The sequence below is a fragment of the Borostomias antarcticus genome (genome assembly GCF_949987555.1).
Source record: "Borostomias antarcticus genome assembly, contig: scaffold_62, whole genome shotgun sequence".
Classification (NCBI taxonomy): Eukaryota; Metazoa; Chordata; class Actinopteri; order Stomiiformes; family Stomiidae; genus Borostomias; species Borostomias antarcticus.
The window spans coordinates 578,406-594,901 of record NW_028176112.1 but is presented as its reverse complement, the minus strand read 5'-3'; the positions used below and the strand labels follow the sequence as shown (position 1 = coordinate 594,901).

General features: G+C 45.0%; 2 protein-coding genes across 2 annotated transcripts in view; both read left to right on the top strand.

Annotated features, from left to right (window-relative positions):
• LOC311328820 (mitochondrial adenyl nucleotide antiporter SLC25A24-like) overlaps positions 1-16,496 on the top strand; it is a gene marked incomplete at both ends in the record, with an annotated part of 358,532 nt that overhangs the window by 13,142 nt on the left and 328,894 nt on the right. The window lies entirely within an intron of this gene.
• On the top strand, positions 8,282-13,585 carry LOC311328809 (zinc finger and BTB domain-containing protein 17-like; the record flags this gene model as incomplete). The annotated part of the gene is made up of 12 exons (XM_084462718.1): positions 8,282-8,486; positions 8,611-8,787; positions 9,276-9,605; positions 9,762-9,844; positions 9,971-10,117; positions 10,259-10,522; positions 11,022-11,109; positions 11,856-12,006; positions 12,191-12,321; positions 12,436-12,699; positions 12,961-13,050; positions 13,176-13,585. 12 exons carry the CDS (start codon positions 8,282-8,284, stop codon positions 13,583-13,585), a joined length of 2,340 nt encoding a protein of 779 aa, XP_084318844.1.

The following is a 16,496-nucleotide window of genomic DNA, read 5'->3' as shown; positions in this document are numbered from 1 at the left end:
CCAATATAGTCGACCATCTCTTTCCTTATAACCCAGCTGACTCTGATTAGTTGACTCACAGAAATATTCACTATAGGTATTTCCAGTCATAACATTTTTTTCCTCAATAGCTCCACACATGCACATACTTCTCATTGGAATTAGCAGTTTGATATGAACACAATAGGTTACTTACAGTGGTTGACTCCATCTCCCTGTGATGAGTAGGCTAATTGAGGCTAACCCAATTAGGGTTATGGTTCATTAATGTAGGCTACATTTTAATAATGTGTGAATAAATGTTTCCCATTTTGACAATAAACACTGTAGTGTCCATCAATTTCTGATGTTTTATTCATGGCATATAATAAAATTGGAATAAGATTCCATGGGTGAGTAGGTGGGACAATGTGGTAATTTTTTATTTCCTCAAAATGTAAGCAATTTTGCCCTTATTTGAATTAACTTATTGTGGTTGGTCAGCAGAACAATCCCCTCCATTCTGAAACTTCACCAAACCTTATTAGGAATATCTACCATAGATTGTTAAGTCAACAAACTAACTTCATTCATATAGCTCAGCTGCTGGTCTATTAAGCTACTGGAATGCACTGGTTTTTATCACAGATGATCACTGATCCAGTACAATCAGATACGATGTGGAAAAATGGTGTTTGGCGCCATCGCGTGGTCATTTATAACAAACCCAGAGCAGGTAAGTAACTGCGCATGTGCCCTGTGTAGTATACGATCCACCCGGCCACTATCAATCGATCAGAGAGTGGAAGATGGCGGAGAATCTAGTCTAGACTTGATCGATCACCGAAAAACTCGATTGAATGTATTCAGGCGACTTAGGGAAAATACATTTTTGGCGCTGTCAGGCCAAAATGTGTCCGGGGGAAAAAATGTGTCCGGGTGACGTAATTGCTTATCGTTGCTGTGGAAACGCATGACGCGATCGCATTCCTCGCATTCCCGAGTTGCTAATGCGGCTCCTGCGGTCGCTGTTGACTATAAATAAATCTGTCCTTGTAAAAAATATTTTTCTCAGAGATATCTTAGTTAAAACATGATTGAACAAACAAGCTAATTTTATCTTTATAAGTGTAGTATTTAAATTCAGTTATATTCAAACTAGCTAGCTAAATAAGACGTTAGCTAGTGCTAGTCCGAGGATTTATTTTCATATTTTATTACAAATACATTAGAAACGTCCAATATTTGAGATCAATAACAAGATAGCTAGCAGAGGAATACAGCCATTTTACTCACTTTAGTCAACTGAATTGTATAAACCAGCTCCGTCTGGAGCTAGTGCTGCAGTGATAGTGGATACTAGCTAAAGGTAGCTATAATCTTAAATCTAGCAACAAACAAGGGTCACAAAATATTATTTGTGAACTGAGAAGGCTAAAAACTGGACCCCAGTAAACTAGACATACACCAGTTACAGTACAGTTCACCTTAATCCCGAAAACCTATATAATTTGGTTTAGAATGTACATGAATGGCCCATTATCTGAAATGAACTCCTTGTACCCACACATTTAGATTATATTCAACTTTATTGTCATTGCACATGTCACAAGTGCAAAGCAATGAAATGCAGATCGAGTCTAACCAGAAGCGCTTAAGCAGTGATTAAACATATGGCACAGTATGTACAGAGTGCAAGGTATAAAATATATGTGTATATATGTGTCTACATGAATGTCTATTGCTACAGGTATGCACAGGCTATGAACAATGGTAAATGGACTGCACTTATATAGCGCTTTTCCACCTTAGCGGCGCTCAAAGCGCTTTACAATGGCCTCTCATTCACCCATTCACACACACACACTCACACACCAATGGCGGTAGCTGCCATGCAAGGTGCTAACCTGCTCATTGGGAGCAATTTGGGGTTAGGTGTCTTGCTCAAGGACACTTTGACATGTGGACAATCGGAGCTGGGATTCGAACCACTGACCCTTCGATCATTGAAAGACCCGCTCTACCAACTGAGCTGCAGCTGCTCCTGTAGGCGAGGTATGACTATTACTACAGGTAATGTACAAGCTATAAACAGGTTATGACTATGGAAAGTATGAATGACTGCAGTTATGTACAAGATAGTACAGGGGATTAAATGATATGTGTATATGATTGTCTGTGCTACAGGTATGTACAGGCTATGGTATAACCATTATTACAGGTACAGGCTATGAACAGGCTATGACTATAGAAGTACAGTATGGATAACTATGTAGTTATGTACAATGGTAGTGCAAGCGGGAATGATTTACACATACAGTACTGCAATGATACACGCAGCTGAAGGTGCAGTTAATAGTGAGGTTAACAGTACAGTGGTGCATAGAGGCGGGTGTAGTGAAGTGTATCAGGGGGGCAGAGTCAGGTGGGGCGTCGGGGGGCAGAGTTCAGCAGGGACACAGCTGTGGGAAAAAAACAGTTCCAAATCCAACAGGTATAACTCATTTCAAAATACTGTGCCATGCCTGACTGAAGGGCACGACAATGAGGGGAGACGAATGCCAGGGTAAAGGAGTAACAAATTATAATTTATTAAACTAAAGCCCAACATAATAAAAAACAGAAAGGAAGGATGAGGTTTGTCCATCCGTAATCAGTAGTGTAGGGAGGGTGAGTGGGTGTGTGACTAATGTGTGTGAGGGTGTTGTAATGTGCAAAACCAAAAAGCCACAACATGAAATTATGCCTCCAGGTGGACGTGGAGGGGGCAGGTGATTCCCTCAGGTTATCAGCCAGAGACCTCCGCATTAAACCTGGATAGCTGAGGAGGAGATGGAGTGGGGGTGGGATGGGGGTAAGATGTGAATCAGATTCACACTGTGGTGTTACTCCTAACCTTACTAGAATTAAATTTCACAGCTAAAGAACTCACTGAAAAGGTTAAACTTGAGAAATGTACAGTACAGAATGATTGGTTGACAGAAATAATGATTGAATGAAGGAATGAATTGGTGCTGTGTATCTCATAATAGTGCTGTGACTCAATGCCTACTTACCCTTCTGTCCTCTCTGTCATCTGCAAAACACTAGAAAAGAACTTTACAGCAACTACAAACAAACTCACTCATATCTATTTTATCTGGCAGGCATGATAAATGAAATACCTTACCAAACCTCCGACAAGGTAGTCGAGGCTCTCTCTTCCGGATGGTCCGCCTGCAGATGCAATGGACGCTGACCTCCATAGCATACGCTGGCCTGACCGACGGACACCGGGGGGAGCTGGGGAATGGTGTCAGACGTCCAGCCTGAAAGCAGGAAAAGAGGTGATGTCGCATGGCCGCCTGATGGTACTGCACCATAGATGGATCCTCACCTCTGCAGAGAGTAAGACTGTTTGCAATAGCAAACAGCCCACAATCTGAGCCACCGCTCTGCCGCTGGACATCCGGCCACTGCACCCGGACCTGGTTCCCTTCGGAAGAGAGAAGGCCTGTTATTTGGGAAATGAACTCCTCGGTCTTGTTGTGACCAGAGGAGTCATAAACATTAACAGTACCTACCTGGCAACCAATGTTACTTACCGTAACCCAGTGGTTGGCACAAACATTGACAATCTGTACAAACCCCTGGGTTGGTGCCTGCACGGAGGACAGGAGGGCGATGGACGTGGTGGCGGAGAGGCCTCCAACATGGGGATGCTGTGCCTGCAAGAGAGCCTGAGAATGGTCAATAGCACGGTCATCAAGCCAACACTGTGGGTTAAGGATCATATTCCTGAAACCCTCCACCCTGCTCAGTGAAGCGGGACAAGCCCGCCCCCGCTGGACACCTGTGATGACAACATCGCTGTCCTCACTGTCCTGGACAACCTGGGAGAAAATGCAACTGATTAATATGATGGATTTAATCATCTGTACAAACACATGTAAACTCCTTACATGAAAGACAAATACACAAAAGGACAGTTCATGAAGTGTACCTGAAGTGTGTCCCCCTCCAGCATAGAGCACAGTGGTTCAGGGTCCTCTGAACAAACTGGCTCAGGCGGATGAGACACAGCCTCCTGGAGTCAAACACATGTCACCTATCAGATAGACTTAAAGTTAGTTACAAGGCAGGTTCATTGTTCAATAGCTTATAAAACCAGGAATAATGCATATTTCCCAAGCAAAAATGTTGAGTACCTGAAGCGTGTCCCCCTCCGGCGTAGAGCACAGTGGTTCAGGGTCATCTGAACACACCAGCTCAGGCGGATGGGACACAGCTTCCTCAGCGGGCGCTCGTGATCCTTGAGTCAAAGATTGACAAAATTATTCAATGAAACCATATTTTACACAATGCCCTATTCAGTGAAAAACTTATCAACAACAAGAAGACATACTTTTCCGCAGAGGCTTCACTGAAGCACATGGTGTCCGAGTCTTCAGCTGGTGGCCATCCAAGGTCTCCAACTGCACCATGTTGTTGGTCCCAACCTCAGACACCCTAAGAAAGACATGTATAGTCTGTAATGGCAAAATTGGACATCATAACTCTCACCAATAATTACTCTTAATAGTCCAACATTTACCGGTACAGAGTTGGCCAGTCCGGATCCATCGTGCGACCAGGTCTCCCACGTTTCCTCTCGTCCTTCTTCAGGACCTCCGTGCCCGGCAGGATCACGAAACTCTTAGTCCCCTTCTTGATCCTCTTCCGGTAGGTTTCCCGCTGTTTCTTCTGGGCCTGCTCCACGTTGAGTCGCACCTTCATCGTTAAAGAAAAAGCAATGCAGCAGATATTGATATTTTCTATTGTGCTGTATAGTTCTGTATATTGCTGATGCATTGTTATGGTGTTAGCAGTTATGTGATATTTTACCTCTGCAAAGACCTCCTCATCTTTTTCAGCCCTAGCCTGGAGGTAGTCTGCAACGGTGTCCTTGTCAACCCCCTCAGCCTCCACAAAAGGAATATCACCAGTGATCTGAAGTAACACAGCAAATAACAGAAAAACGCAATAGACAAATATTTTCTAGAGATAGGTTTTTATATTTTGAATCTATTAGTGAAAAAATGTACTGTATATGTAAGAAAATTAATATCAAGAGTTCACATACCTCAGACAACAACCGTGGCTCCCGGCCGTACATTAGGCGGTAGGGGGAATACCTAGTGGAAGCCTGGACACTGGTGTTATGTGCAAACAGGATTACCTTCAGGTTGTCCTCCCACCGTTCCTGGTGCCCATCCAGATGCTTCCCAATCGCCCTCTTCAGTGTCTGATTGGTCCGTTCATCAAGTCCGTTGGTCTGGGGATGGTAGGCGGACGTCACCCGGTGCTTCATCCCGCACTTCTCGAACAAGATGTCGTTTACCTAAAAGAGAAAAGAATCAGAGTTATTGTTGCCATGTAGGTTGTACACCTACTAGGAATTTGTTTTGGTCTCCTGGAGCCGGTTGCACAAGTCGTTAGTAAGTGGTGACTAGGCCTAGTCATAGCCTAAGTGTTGACTAACTCGAGATTTAGTCACTACTAAATTTAAATGGGTTGGGTTAAATGGGTTAACCACCTTTAGCTCAATTGGCTTAGTTGCTGGTTAGCGATGAGAGGCGGAGCTATCCCAGGGTTCGGATAAGTGGGGTCCTACTGTATATGCATGTGCAATGTTTACATGTACGTATGTGCAGTGTGATCCAACTTTCAGACAGAAAGTTGTTTTGTTCGTGCAAGTATACGTTTATAACTGACATCACTTCACATGTTTTAGTAAGTACTTGACCTTGTTACAGAACTCTTTCCCCTGGTCCGTCAGGATGACCTCCGGTGCACCATGGGTGTGGACAATGTCCATCAGGGCCTGGGATGTTGCCGCTGCAGTCTTGTCCTAGCAATGTATACACAGTATATGCCATGGTACTATTATTTGAGATGTGTGTGGTTGATGAACTGAACAAATAGATCCAAGTACATTTTTAAAAGCATGATCATTGTTTATATCAGAAATCAATACTAAACACACAGAGCACAAACCTGGATGGGAACCGCCTCCACCCACTTGGTGAAGTAATCAGTCGCCGTGAGGCAGTAGCGGTTGCCATTCTTGGACGAGGCCTTGAACGGTCCGATGAGGTCAACACCTAGTAGCATACAGTCAAATACATGTCTTGGCATACTCTAATATTGGACAAGATGAAGTAAAACATTGCACTAAAAGAACTTGGAGAAAAAACATGGTAGGAAAAGTTGAAACCCCCAGAATAAATTGGGACATCCAACTGTACAACTCACCAATCATGTACCAGGGTGAAACAGGCTTGATGGTCTTCAGCTCAGGTGCCTGAGTCTTCACCTTCTTGAACTTCTGGCAAGGTACGCAGGTCCGATACTTTGGAATGAACAGTAAAGTGTAAGTTGAAACAAAATTAAATGGGTAGTCATAAATTGTGTATGAAGTAAGATTTCTCTGTAGTTCGTGAATAAAAAAATGTTTAGCTTGCCCAGTTTTCCACATCCTTCACAATGCCATGCCAGAAGAAGCGCTGATTGATCTTCTGAATCATGCGCTTCACTGCGAAGTGGCCAAGGTGGACCTCGGTCAGCACAGCCTCCTTCTCCTCGTCCGTCAGGATGACCCTCCTTGGTGGCTGTCCATCCTTGGGCTTCAAATACATGCAACCGTCTAGAATATCAAAAGGATTATTAATGGAGAACAAGACTTCTTAAAACAAGTTTAAAAAGTAGTACTGTTATGCCCTCCACTTCCACCTAGCTTTCTCCCTATTCCTCTCTCTCCCTGGCTGCCTGTATGTGTGTGGTGTGCATGGCTTCATTTGCCATATTTCACCTCACCTGCTCTGTCTGCACACCTATCTAGTCCCCGTAACTCATCTGCACTACCCTGCCTTCTTGACTGCTCTACCCAGCTAGTCCTTCATACACCACCTGCCTTGACTGATCTTACCCTGAAGCATGAATCTCTCTGCCCCTCTCCGGATGCAACGCTTCTTTCCCTCAGAGACACCCTCCTCATACTTCTCTGCTCTGGACAAATAAAAGAAAATCTCATTGAGTGATGCCATATTAGATAGATAGCTCGTATTAAATTAATTAAATAAAGTAAAGTAATTAAATAGTAAATTATCAATTATTTAGCCACTAGCTAGCTAAGCAATTTAAGCAACAGTTGTCTAAACCAGAAGCTACAAGCACTTCAAAATAAATCTAACAGACTAACAACTAACAATTATTTAACTAGCAAGCAAGCAATATACTGTGGGCTAACCTTATCTAAGGCAACTAGCTATCTAATAATGTTTGCTAGCTAGCTAATTTGCCTAGTTTGTTACAGTAGTCTAGCTATCTAGCTAACTATAAACTTCTAAATAAAACGAACACGATCTAAAATCTAAAACAATATAAAAGGAAAATGATATAGAAGTTATCTGCTGTAGAAGTAGTGATCTTGTCTCGAATTCTGTTGTGAAATGTGCGCAAAATGTCCAGAAAACTGTCAATGTCAAGAATCGCGTGCAATCCTGAGGTAAATGCCTGAGGAATGTCAGGAATGTAAACACAAGCGCGTGAAAGAAGTCAGGAACGCGATCGCGTCACGTTTCCACAGCAACGATAAGCAATTTTTTCCCCCGGACACATTTTGGCCTGACAGCGCCATTACAAGCGACTGAAGCGGAACAAGAAACTATTCTGAAAAGGTAATTCCAACGTTCTTCTAGCCGCTTATGGCGCACACAGTTAATGCAGGGAACTAGGCTCAAACGGGACGAGGAAAGAGAAAGGCCTTCTGTAGCAAAACGCCATCTTGTTTCTCCAAAACATGCATGTCTAGGCACGCTGAATTAATCCCGGATAGCGAAGGTACAAGGATGGAGGACTGATAATCAATCTGCTGCATAGTCAAACGAAAGTTTCTCAGTGTCGTTGTTTATGAAAATAAAGCTGTAGGCTACACGAACGGTTCACCCCACAAAATAAGACTATTTCTAAGCAGCCAATGTCAGTGTTTCTCTGGTTAATGAGAATCTGCCCATGCACATATCATACATATCATCATTTATGTCATTATTTCAGTCTTCACTTTAAGTTCTGTTTTTTTATTGCTCTGATCCATTATTTGTGTTAACCAAAAGCCAGTTGTCAAGGATATGTAGGCTAATGCAGGCATAATGCTTAGGAATCAAATTGAGTGCCTACAGGCCTAGTTGATTTACATATCAAGCCCATAATCTGTTTTTCCATCTTCCACATTTTGAGTTGTTTTTTGTTTTCTTCATGTCAGCTGTTTGTTTATCTTGTCAGCAGTTTACAGTTTGCCTCCAAGATGGACTTCCCCTGGCACAGTGCCAAGGTCCTTGAACAACTGAACCACCAGCGTCAGTTGGGCCTGCTGTGTGACTGTACCTTTGTGGTAGATGGAGTGGACTTTAAGGCCCACAAGGCTGTGCTTGCTGCCTGCAGCGCCTACTTCCGCACCCTATTCCTGGACCAAAAAGATGTGGTGCATTTGGATATCAGCAATGCTGCAGGTACGGACTTTGTCCATGGTGTTGGTTTTGAAACTCTTAGTGTTACAAGAATGTTTAGAATCCTAGCTGCATAGTGCATCTTTGTCAACGGCACGCGTTATGGCTAAATGTGTTTCTGTTTCAGGTCTGGGCCAAGTCCTGGAGTTCATGTACACGGCCAAGTTGAGTTTAAGCGCCCAGAATGTGGAAGATGTGTTTGCAGTGGCCAGTTTCCTCCAGATGCAGGAGATCGTCCATGCTTGCTCTGCCTACCAGTCGGTCACAGTCTCCACATCAACCACAACACTAGACTTCCCTGCCAGTAAGTTGGCCACTATCACTGATTCACCTCAAATCAATGCTTAAATGAAGCTAACAGGTTCAGGTGAGTCCTTGCACATACCCAAAAATGGGGAGTGTGAGAGTGGAGTGCAGGATAAGAAACTTGAAAAATCCAAGGCAACTCTGTTGTATATTGAAAGTTAAAAAGCCTTTATTATGGCATGGCTACACAGATAGAGAACTGGACCTACACGTTTCAGCTTAGAGCCTTCATCAGGGTAAAAAACAGCTTTCACACTCCCCATTTTTGGGTATGTGCAAGGACTCACTTGAACCTGTTAGCTTCTATGAATGCACCCTAACCAAAGAGCACCTGTTTTTACCAATTTTACTTAAAGGACCCAAGCATCGCTCCTTCTTCTTTCTTTCATTCAATGCTTAAATGATTCTAAATACATTATAACAGTTAAATATGAATGGTATGATGATGCTGATGATTATGATGAACAAAACTCTTTCAAAACACAGACAGACCAGAGGCAGCAGAGGAGAAAGCAGACAAAAAACAACAAGAGATAGGATCCCGTGATGACGAGACGCCAGGCACCTCTGCGGAGCACGAGGGGTCAAAGGTCACTGAGAAGGAGTCTAGCGAGGCCACGCCAGATGTTCAAGAAGCGGCAAGTAAGACCCCAGACCAACCAACCCCTACAACCTCAGGTAGAGGAAGACCTCCCAAGAACGCCACCCACGCCACGCAGAAGAAACCGCCTTCTGAGAAAGAGGAGGGGCAGGAGGAGAGCGCCGCGAAAGACGTGACCTTTCAGGACGACCCCTCGGATGCCGACTACACACCTAGTCAGTACTTTTTTCAGTCTATACACTATGTTTCAGTCATGACTGTGCTCCGATGGGTTTCCCCCCCCCCCCTCATTTATAATGTGACCTAACCAATAAAAACTCACAGGGCCTGTATTGTACTGGGTTTATGAAAAGGTGTTCTGTTTTTTCCAGAGTCTCTGTTCAAATCTGGAGCAGGCTTCATCATCGACCGGACCGAGTCGCGATCTTACGGCTCTGTGACCCACAAGTGTGAGGTGAGGAGGATTGCGCAACTAGACCTACAGCAGTCCCCGTCACACAGTGGACAAATAGTCTTTTTAAATGCATTGCGCTCACACATCGGGCTTTAACATGTCTAACTAGTCGTCGCTTTACTTCAGGACTGTGGCAAGAAGTTCACGCACACCTGGAACTTCAAGAGACACATCCGTATTCACACAGTAGAGAAGCCCTTCAGCTGCCGCGACTGCCACAAGGCTTTCTCTGACCCAGCTGCCTGCAAGGCACACGAGAAAACCCACAGGTCAGTATGAGCCTCTCCGCCTGTCAGAAGCCCAGTACCAGACAACTCCTTCTCTCCCTCGTTCCTGCGGCATCAGGCTTTATAACTCTCTCTAATATCACTTTATAACTCTCTCTAATATCTCTGCTGCTCCACCTGTGGGAAGAGCTACCGCCAGATCAGCCTGCTGAACCTCCACAGGAAGCGGCACACGGGCGAGGCGCGCTACAGCTGCGAGGACTGCGGCAAGCTCTTCACCACGTCCGGCAACCTCAAACGCCACCAGCTGGTGCACAGTGGCGAGAAGCCGTACCACTGTGACTACTGCGACAGGGCCTTCTCCGACCCCACCGCCAAGATGCGCCATCTGGAGACGCACGACGCCGACAAGGGACACAAGTGCCCTCATTGTGACAAGCGGTTCAACCAGGTTAGGAGCAACTGGCCACACAATCAATTAAAGGAGTAGTAAAAGGAAAATGCATGTTTAGCCCTGTTTTAAGGTTACTTATGATCTTATACAATGGTTCAGATCAAAACGTTGACAAAACTAGCACTTTTGAGAAAGTCTGATAATTGCTCTACCACCGTTTTGGTCATACAATGGATGTGGATAGGCACCGTGAAAAATCATTCAAAAAACATTGTAAACACTCAATTTCAAAGACAAGAAACAAAGACATTTTCCCTTTACTACTCCTTTAATCAATCAAGCAAGCTCAACCATTAACCAATATTGAATAACTGTAAAAAAATTCCACCCTGACCTCTCTTAACGAGACGATCGATGAGCCTGTGTGGTGTCATCTGTTTTTGCTTTGAATTTATCTCAATTTTGGATTTTGTGGACAGCAAGGTTATTGTTGAATTCTACATTCTGTGTTTTACTGATTGATGAGTAAATATGTGACCTCACCTGCCTGTTTCAGATAGGGAACCTAAAGGCTCACTTGAAAATCCATATCGCAGACGGACCACTGAAATGTAAAGAGTGTGGAAAACAGTTCACCACATCAGGTATGGAAAGACTATTTATATGTATGTATAAAGCTTCATTTATACTCAGTGACAAGTGTCGTACGACAAATGTCTGTCGACAGAAAAAAATGTCAACCGACATTTAGCATTTATACTTCAGCGAAGTGTTTGATCACCTCCATGGTAACTTGCAGACGCGTGGCTGATTTATCCATGGCGACGAACGTGCCTTCTATCTAGCTATCCAATCACAGCTGTGCGACGAAAGTGACGGCGTCTGCGATGTTAGAAAGTTTGGTGGGTGCAAGACACCTCTGTCCGACAAAAAGTGTCGACAGTGACGTCATTTCTGTCAGTCGCAACTTTCAAAAGTGTCGTACGACAAAGTATAAATTGGCCTTAACTGTAACAGAGTATAACAAATTGTTGAATACTACATGCTGTGAACTTTAAACTTTGACCCCACTTGGGTTCAACCCATCCCACCTGTATATATACCCCACCCCTTTCACATGTTTGGTGTTGCACCTGAAGAAGGCCACGCTGACCGAAACGTCGTGCTTTAAATAAATCACTCAGGAGCTTTAGAAACAGTGTGCAGACCTCTCCTCTTTCTTCAGTTTATACTTTTAGGTTGAGCACCCGACACTATTCTCTCTTGGATGTGTGTGTATTTTCCGTCAGTATGGAAAGACTAGATCCACATCAGGTTTAACTAAACACTGACTTTCGTTTGTTGCTTGGACTTCTAACTGTCAACTGACGTTTAAGTCTCTTTTTCACAGGCAACCTGAACAGACACCTACGTGTGCACAGTGAGAAGCCCTGCCTGTGCCTTATCTGTGGGAAGGGGTTCACCCAGGCCAGTTCCCTCATCGCCCATGTCCGCCAGCACACTGGAGAGAAGCCCTATGTCTGTGATCGCTGTGGCAAAAGGTCAGTTACCCTCTGACCCCAAACAAATGCATGTAACTGGAGAAGGAACCTCAATCTAATACAGCTGTTAGAAATACTAAGAATGTCAATTATTAACATACAGGATGCTATATCAAAGTAATATATTGGAGAATGTTTGTGATATAAGAAGCTTCTTTTGTTTTGATATTCTCTAAACCTACAGGTTTGTCCAGTCAAGTCAACTGGCCAATCACATCCGTCACCACGATAACATCCGGCCACACAAGTGTCACATGTGCAACAAGGCCTTCTTCAACGTCGGGGATCTCTCCAAGCACATCATCATTCACACGGGTACTGCTGCCGGAAGACACGACCTGTAAAACCTCAACCGCCTCCATTCTCTAAAAAAATAAAATAATTCATTCTCTGCGTTTGCATTCTCTTCTTCTTCCTGCTGTCCCCAAGGAGAGAAACCCTTCCTGTGTGACAAGTGTGGCCGCGGGTTCAACCGCGTTGACAACCTGCGCTCCCACGTGAAGACCGTCCACCAGGGCAAGGCTGGGATGAGACGCCTGGAGACCGCGGGGGGCGACAGCGACGAGGCGGGGGACGGTTTCCCGGGCGCCTCCACCTCTGACAGCGAGATCAACATCGTCACCGTCACAACCGAGGACATTGTCACCTTGGCGACGGAGGCTCTGGCGGCCAGTGCCGTGACCCAGCTGACAGGTCAGAGAGCATGCTGGGTAGCGTACCAAAGACGGGAGGGAAAGTTAAAAGGGAGGCGCCGAAATAGGACTGAGGGAAGTCAATGACAGGAGCAACTTTTTTATTTTTTTATTTTTTTTATAACCTTTATTTAACCGGATTAAACTCGTTAAGATTAACAGGGCTAGGCTATGTGTCAATAACTGAATAGAAACTGATCTGTATATCTGCTAGTCCCCCTTCTATGTATGTTAACGTGGCTTTAAATCTCTGTGTTTTCAGTGGTGCCTATGGCTGCCGACGTGTCTGCGGATGAGACGGAGGCTCTGAAAGCAGAGATCACCAAGGCTGTTGAGAAGGTGCAGGAAGCAGGTGAGAACATGAAGAGTGGTGCGCTACTCTCTGTCCTACCTTCCTTTTCAAAGCTTAACTGGTCGCATTATAACAGTTGTACAGTTGTTATTCAGCCTCATTCACTTCACTACGTTCCCTCCCAGACCCCAACACCCAGATCCTGTACGCCTGCGACTCGTGTGGTGACAAGTTCCTGGACGCTAGCTCGCTGGCTCAACACGTACGCATCCACACGGCGCAGGCCCTGGTCATGTTCCAGGCTGACTCTGACTTCTACCAGTACACCACTACCACCACTGCAGAGGGGGATACAGCCACAACCTGGCAACCGGCTACAGAGCAGGTCATCCAGGGAGGGGAGCTCATCTTCCGCACCCCGGAGGCAGAGGAAGAGGGAGAAGAAGACGGGGGGATGGTAGAGACCCAGGAGGAGGGGAGAGAGGGAGGTGCAGATGGAGAGGAAGTGGCCCAAGCTGACACCCAGACAGAGGTGAAGGTTGAGGCAATTGACAATGGAGAGGAAGAAGAGATGGAGTGTGAGAGTCAGGCTTAGGGAAGCAAATAAGTGAAACTGTGTTGACAGGTGGAGATTAAGAGGAGTAGTCTAGAATAGCTACTAAATGAAGTACTAGGGCTAAGCTTCTAAGACCATACCCATGCTATTTGGTACACAACAGCACTTTGAGTTATTCATAGTTATAATTATCTCCAGATGTGGGCAAATGACTGAGATTGACATCAACTAAGTTTATGTATTCAGTACAAATGCCAGTTGTAGAAAAAATATAGTCCTGACAGTTCTACCCCTTAAGTCTAGAATCTAGAGAAGTCTCTCTTGATGAAATCTCTAACCTTGCAATGGTCGATTTTGCACAATAGCCTACAGTATGTTTGATTTGTATATTGAATTGAGCTATTCATCATGGAGACAATCTTCATGCTTTATATTTTTTAGGCAGGCTGTAGTTATCACACCTGTTGTCTTACTTTCCTTTAATTTGACATTGCAGGGTAAGAACACAGATAGGGGTTTAGCTCAATAGATTTACCAATGTATTTTACCCATTTCAACGAGATACAGTGTACATGTTCCTTCTACTCAAAAGTATTTTGGTATACTAAGTTGAAATATTTTCATGAAAAGCACAGTGTACAGATGATTACAGCCCGTAATACTACTACTACTACTACACACTGCTAGCATTAGGGACATAGGGGGAGAGAGAGAGAGAGAGAGAGAGAGAGAGAGAGAGAGACAGAGAGAGACAGAGAGAGAGAGAGGCTGCGTTCCGAATCGCATACTTCTACTACTTACTACCAGTACCTACTACAGCTGCCCTTAGATAGTATGTACTTTGCAAGCAGTAGGCATCCAAGTGGGACATACTACCTTGTCATAACATTGCGTCTTGAAATTTGCCCACATCTGTCGCTGTCCATAACGCGACATTCGTCTACAGCTGTCACGACTCGCACGTGACGCACATTTCCGCTGCGCACAGGATTGTGGGTCAGAATAGCCAGAAAAGCCTGCTGGCTTGCATACTGCAAAATACAACCGGATGTAGTAGGACATCCTGGTATTTTTGCCATACTGCATGTGGCATACTATGTATTGGGACATACTACATTCTGTTTTGGCATACTATATAGTAGGGTAGTATGCGATTCGGAGCGCAGCCAGAGAGACAGAAAGAGAGGGGGGGGGATTTTGATGTGAAGAGTGTGCGTCACCATCTGACAGGTCATAGGCTAAACTCTGTCTGCTCCACTCCTCCACAACGCCAACTAGAAACATGTCCGCCTTTTACCAGAACTGGAGAGAGTAAGATATTTCTGGATGGAGGCGTGTGTGTGTGTGTATGAGAGAGAGAGAGAGAGAGAAAGAAAGTAGTTGTAGAGCTCCACTGAGCTGTAAAGAAACAGGACGTAACAACCTAATACAGTACAGACGAGAGAGTCATGCTAGTCAGAGAACGACCAGGGAGAACACACACACACACACACACACACACACACACACATACACACCTTGTAGATGAAAGTATGTTGTACCACAGAGACAGGAGGGGATTAAGCCAAACCCTACATGACAGTCTTGTCTAGCATGCACACACACATGTCATATTCATTACCAGTATGTTCTCGGGATATAGGGACTTGTTGCCTCCCCAAAATAGAAATGGCCATCTGTGCTACCTGCAACATGTTATCTGTAGACAGACCTCCTCCCTCGCTCTCGCTCTCTCCCTCTCCCTCTCTCTCTCTCTCTCTCTCTCTCTCTCTCTCTCTCTCTCTCACTCTGCACTGTGACACTGTGACAATATAACACAGTGACACTCTGACAGGGTAACACTTTAATACTGTAACAATATAACACTGACACGGTAACTGTTAAGGTTGGGTGGTGGAGATGGAACAGGAGGACATATATACACTGGGAGAGCGATCAAGGAACAACATACAGGTGTGCAACAAGACATAACGAGACAGGTGCAGACAATCACCCAGACAAGGACATGGAGGGATTCCAACAAGACACCAACACAAGGACAGAGGGAACTAGGACACAAAGGAAGAGAACAGGGAACGAGGCTGGGACTGGGAATGGGACTGGGCAGACAAGTAGGAGAAACTAGAGGGGGGAGCTAGAGGGGACCGGAGAACTAAAGGAGGGGACTAGAACTAGGGACTGGGAACTAGAGAAGGAAGTTTAGAAACACAAGGAAGTAGATAAAAGGGAAGACTAAGCGAGAGGGACAGGAGTGACGTGGGACTAGTGAGGGACAGGTGTCCAGAGCTGGGGCTGGGAGGACACAAACCAACAAAGAAGCAAAGACAACGAACACAAGACCAAACACACAAGGAGGCAGAACAAAACCTAGAGACAATGTGATCAAAGTGTACACAAGTCTCTGGGGGTAGTGCAGGGGCAGTCACTGGGAGGGGAGGTGCTCAGGGTCCAGGAAGGTCCAGGGGCAGAGAAGCTCAGGGTCAGGGATCCTGGCCGGGAGCAGGGGGTGAGCAGAACGAACCAGGGGTCAGGGGTGAGGGTCTGGACCGGGAGAAAGCAGAGCAGACCAGGGGTCTGGGACAGGGATGAGTAGAGCGAACCAGGGGTTCGGAGCAGCCCCCTGCTCCCAGTCTGGACCCTCGCCCCTGCTCCGAACCCCTGGTTCTAACCAGACCAGCTAGACCAGTTACAACAACCTGACCAGAGAACCAGACCAGCTACCTTGATATTCCAAAGCTGCTCACTCAGAAACCTGTTGGTCACTGGTCATGTGTGGCTTTGTTCTAAATGTTCCACCTTTCTAAAGACAATTATTGTAGATGCACGGTTTATATGCCAACGCGTTTCCAAACAATGTTTGACAATTCGATTAACTTACTTTTCGGGATTGCTTCTTTCTTTGGTTGATGGATTCCTTTGAATTATTTCCTTTAGTTGATTAATCCAGTTT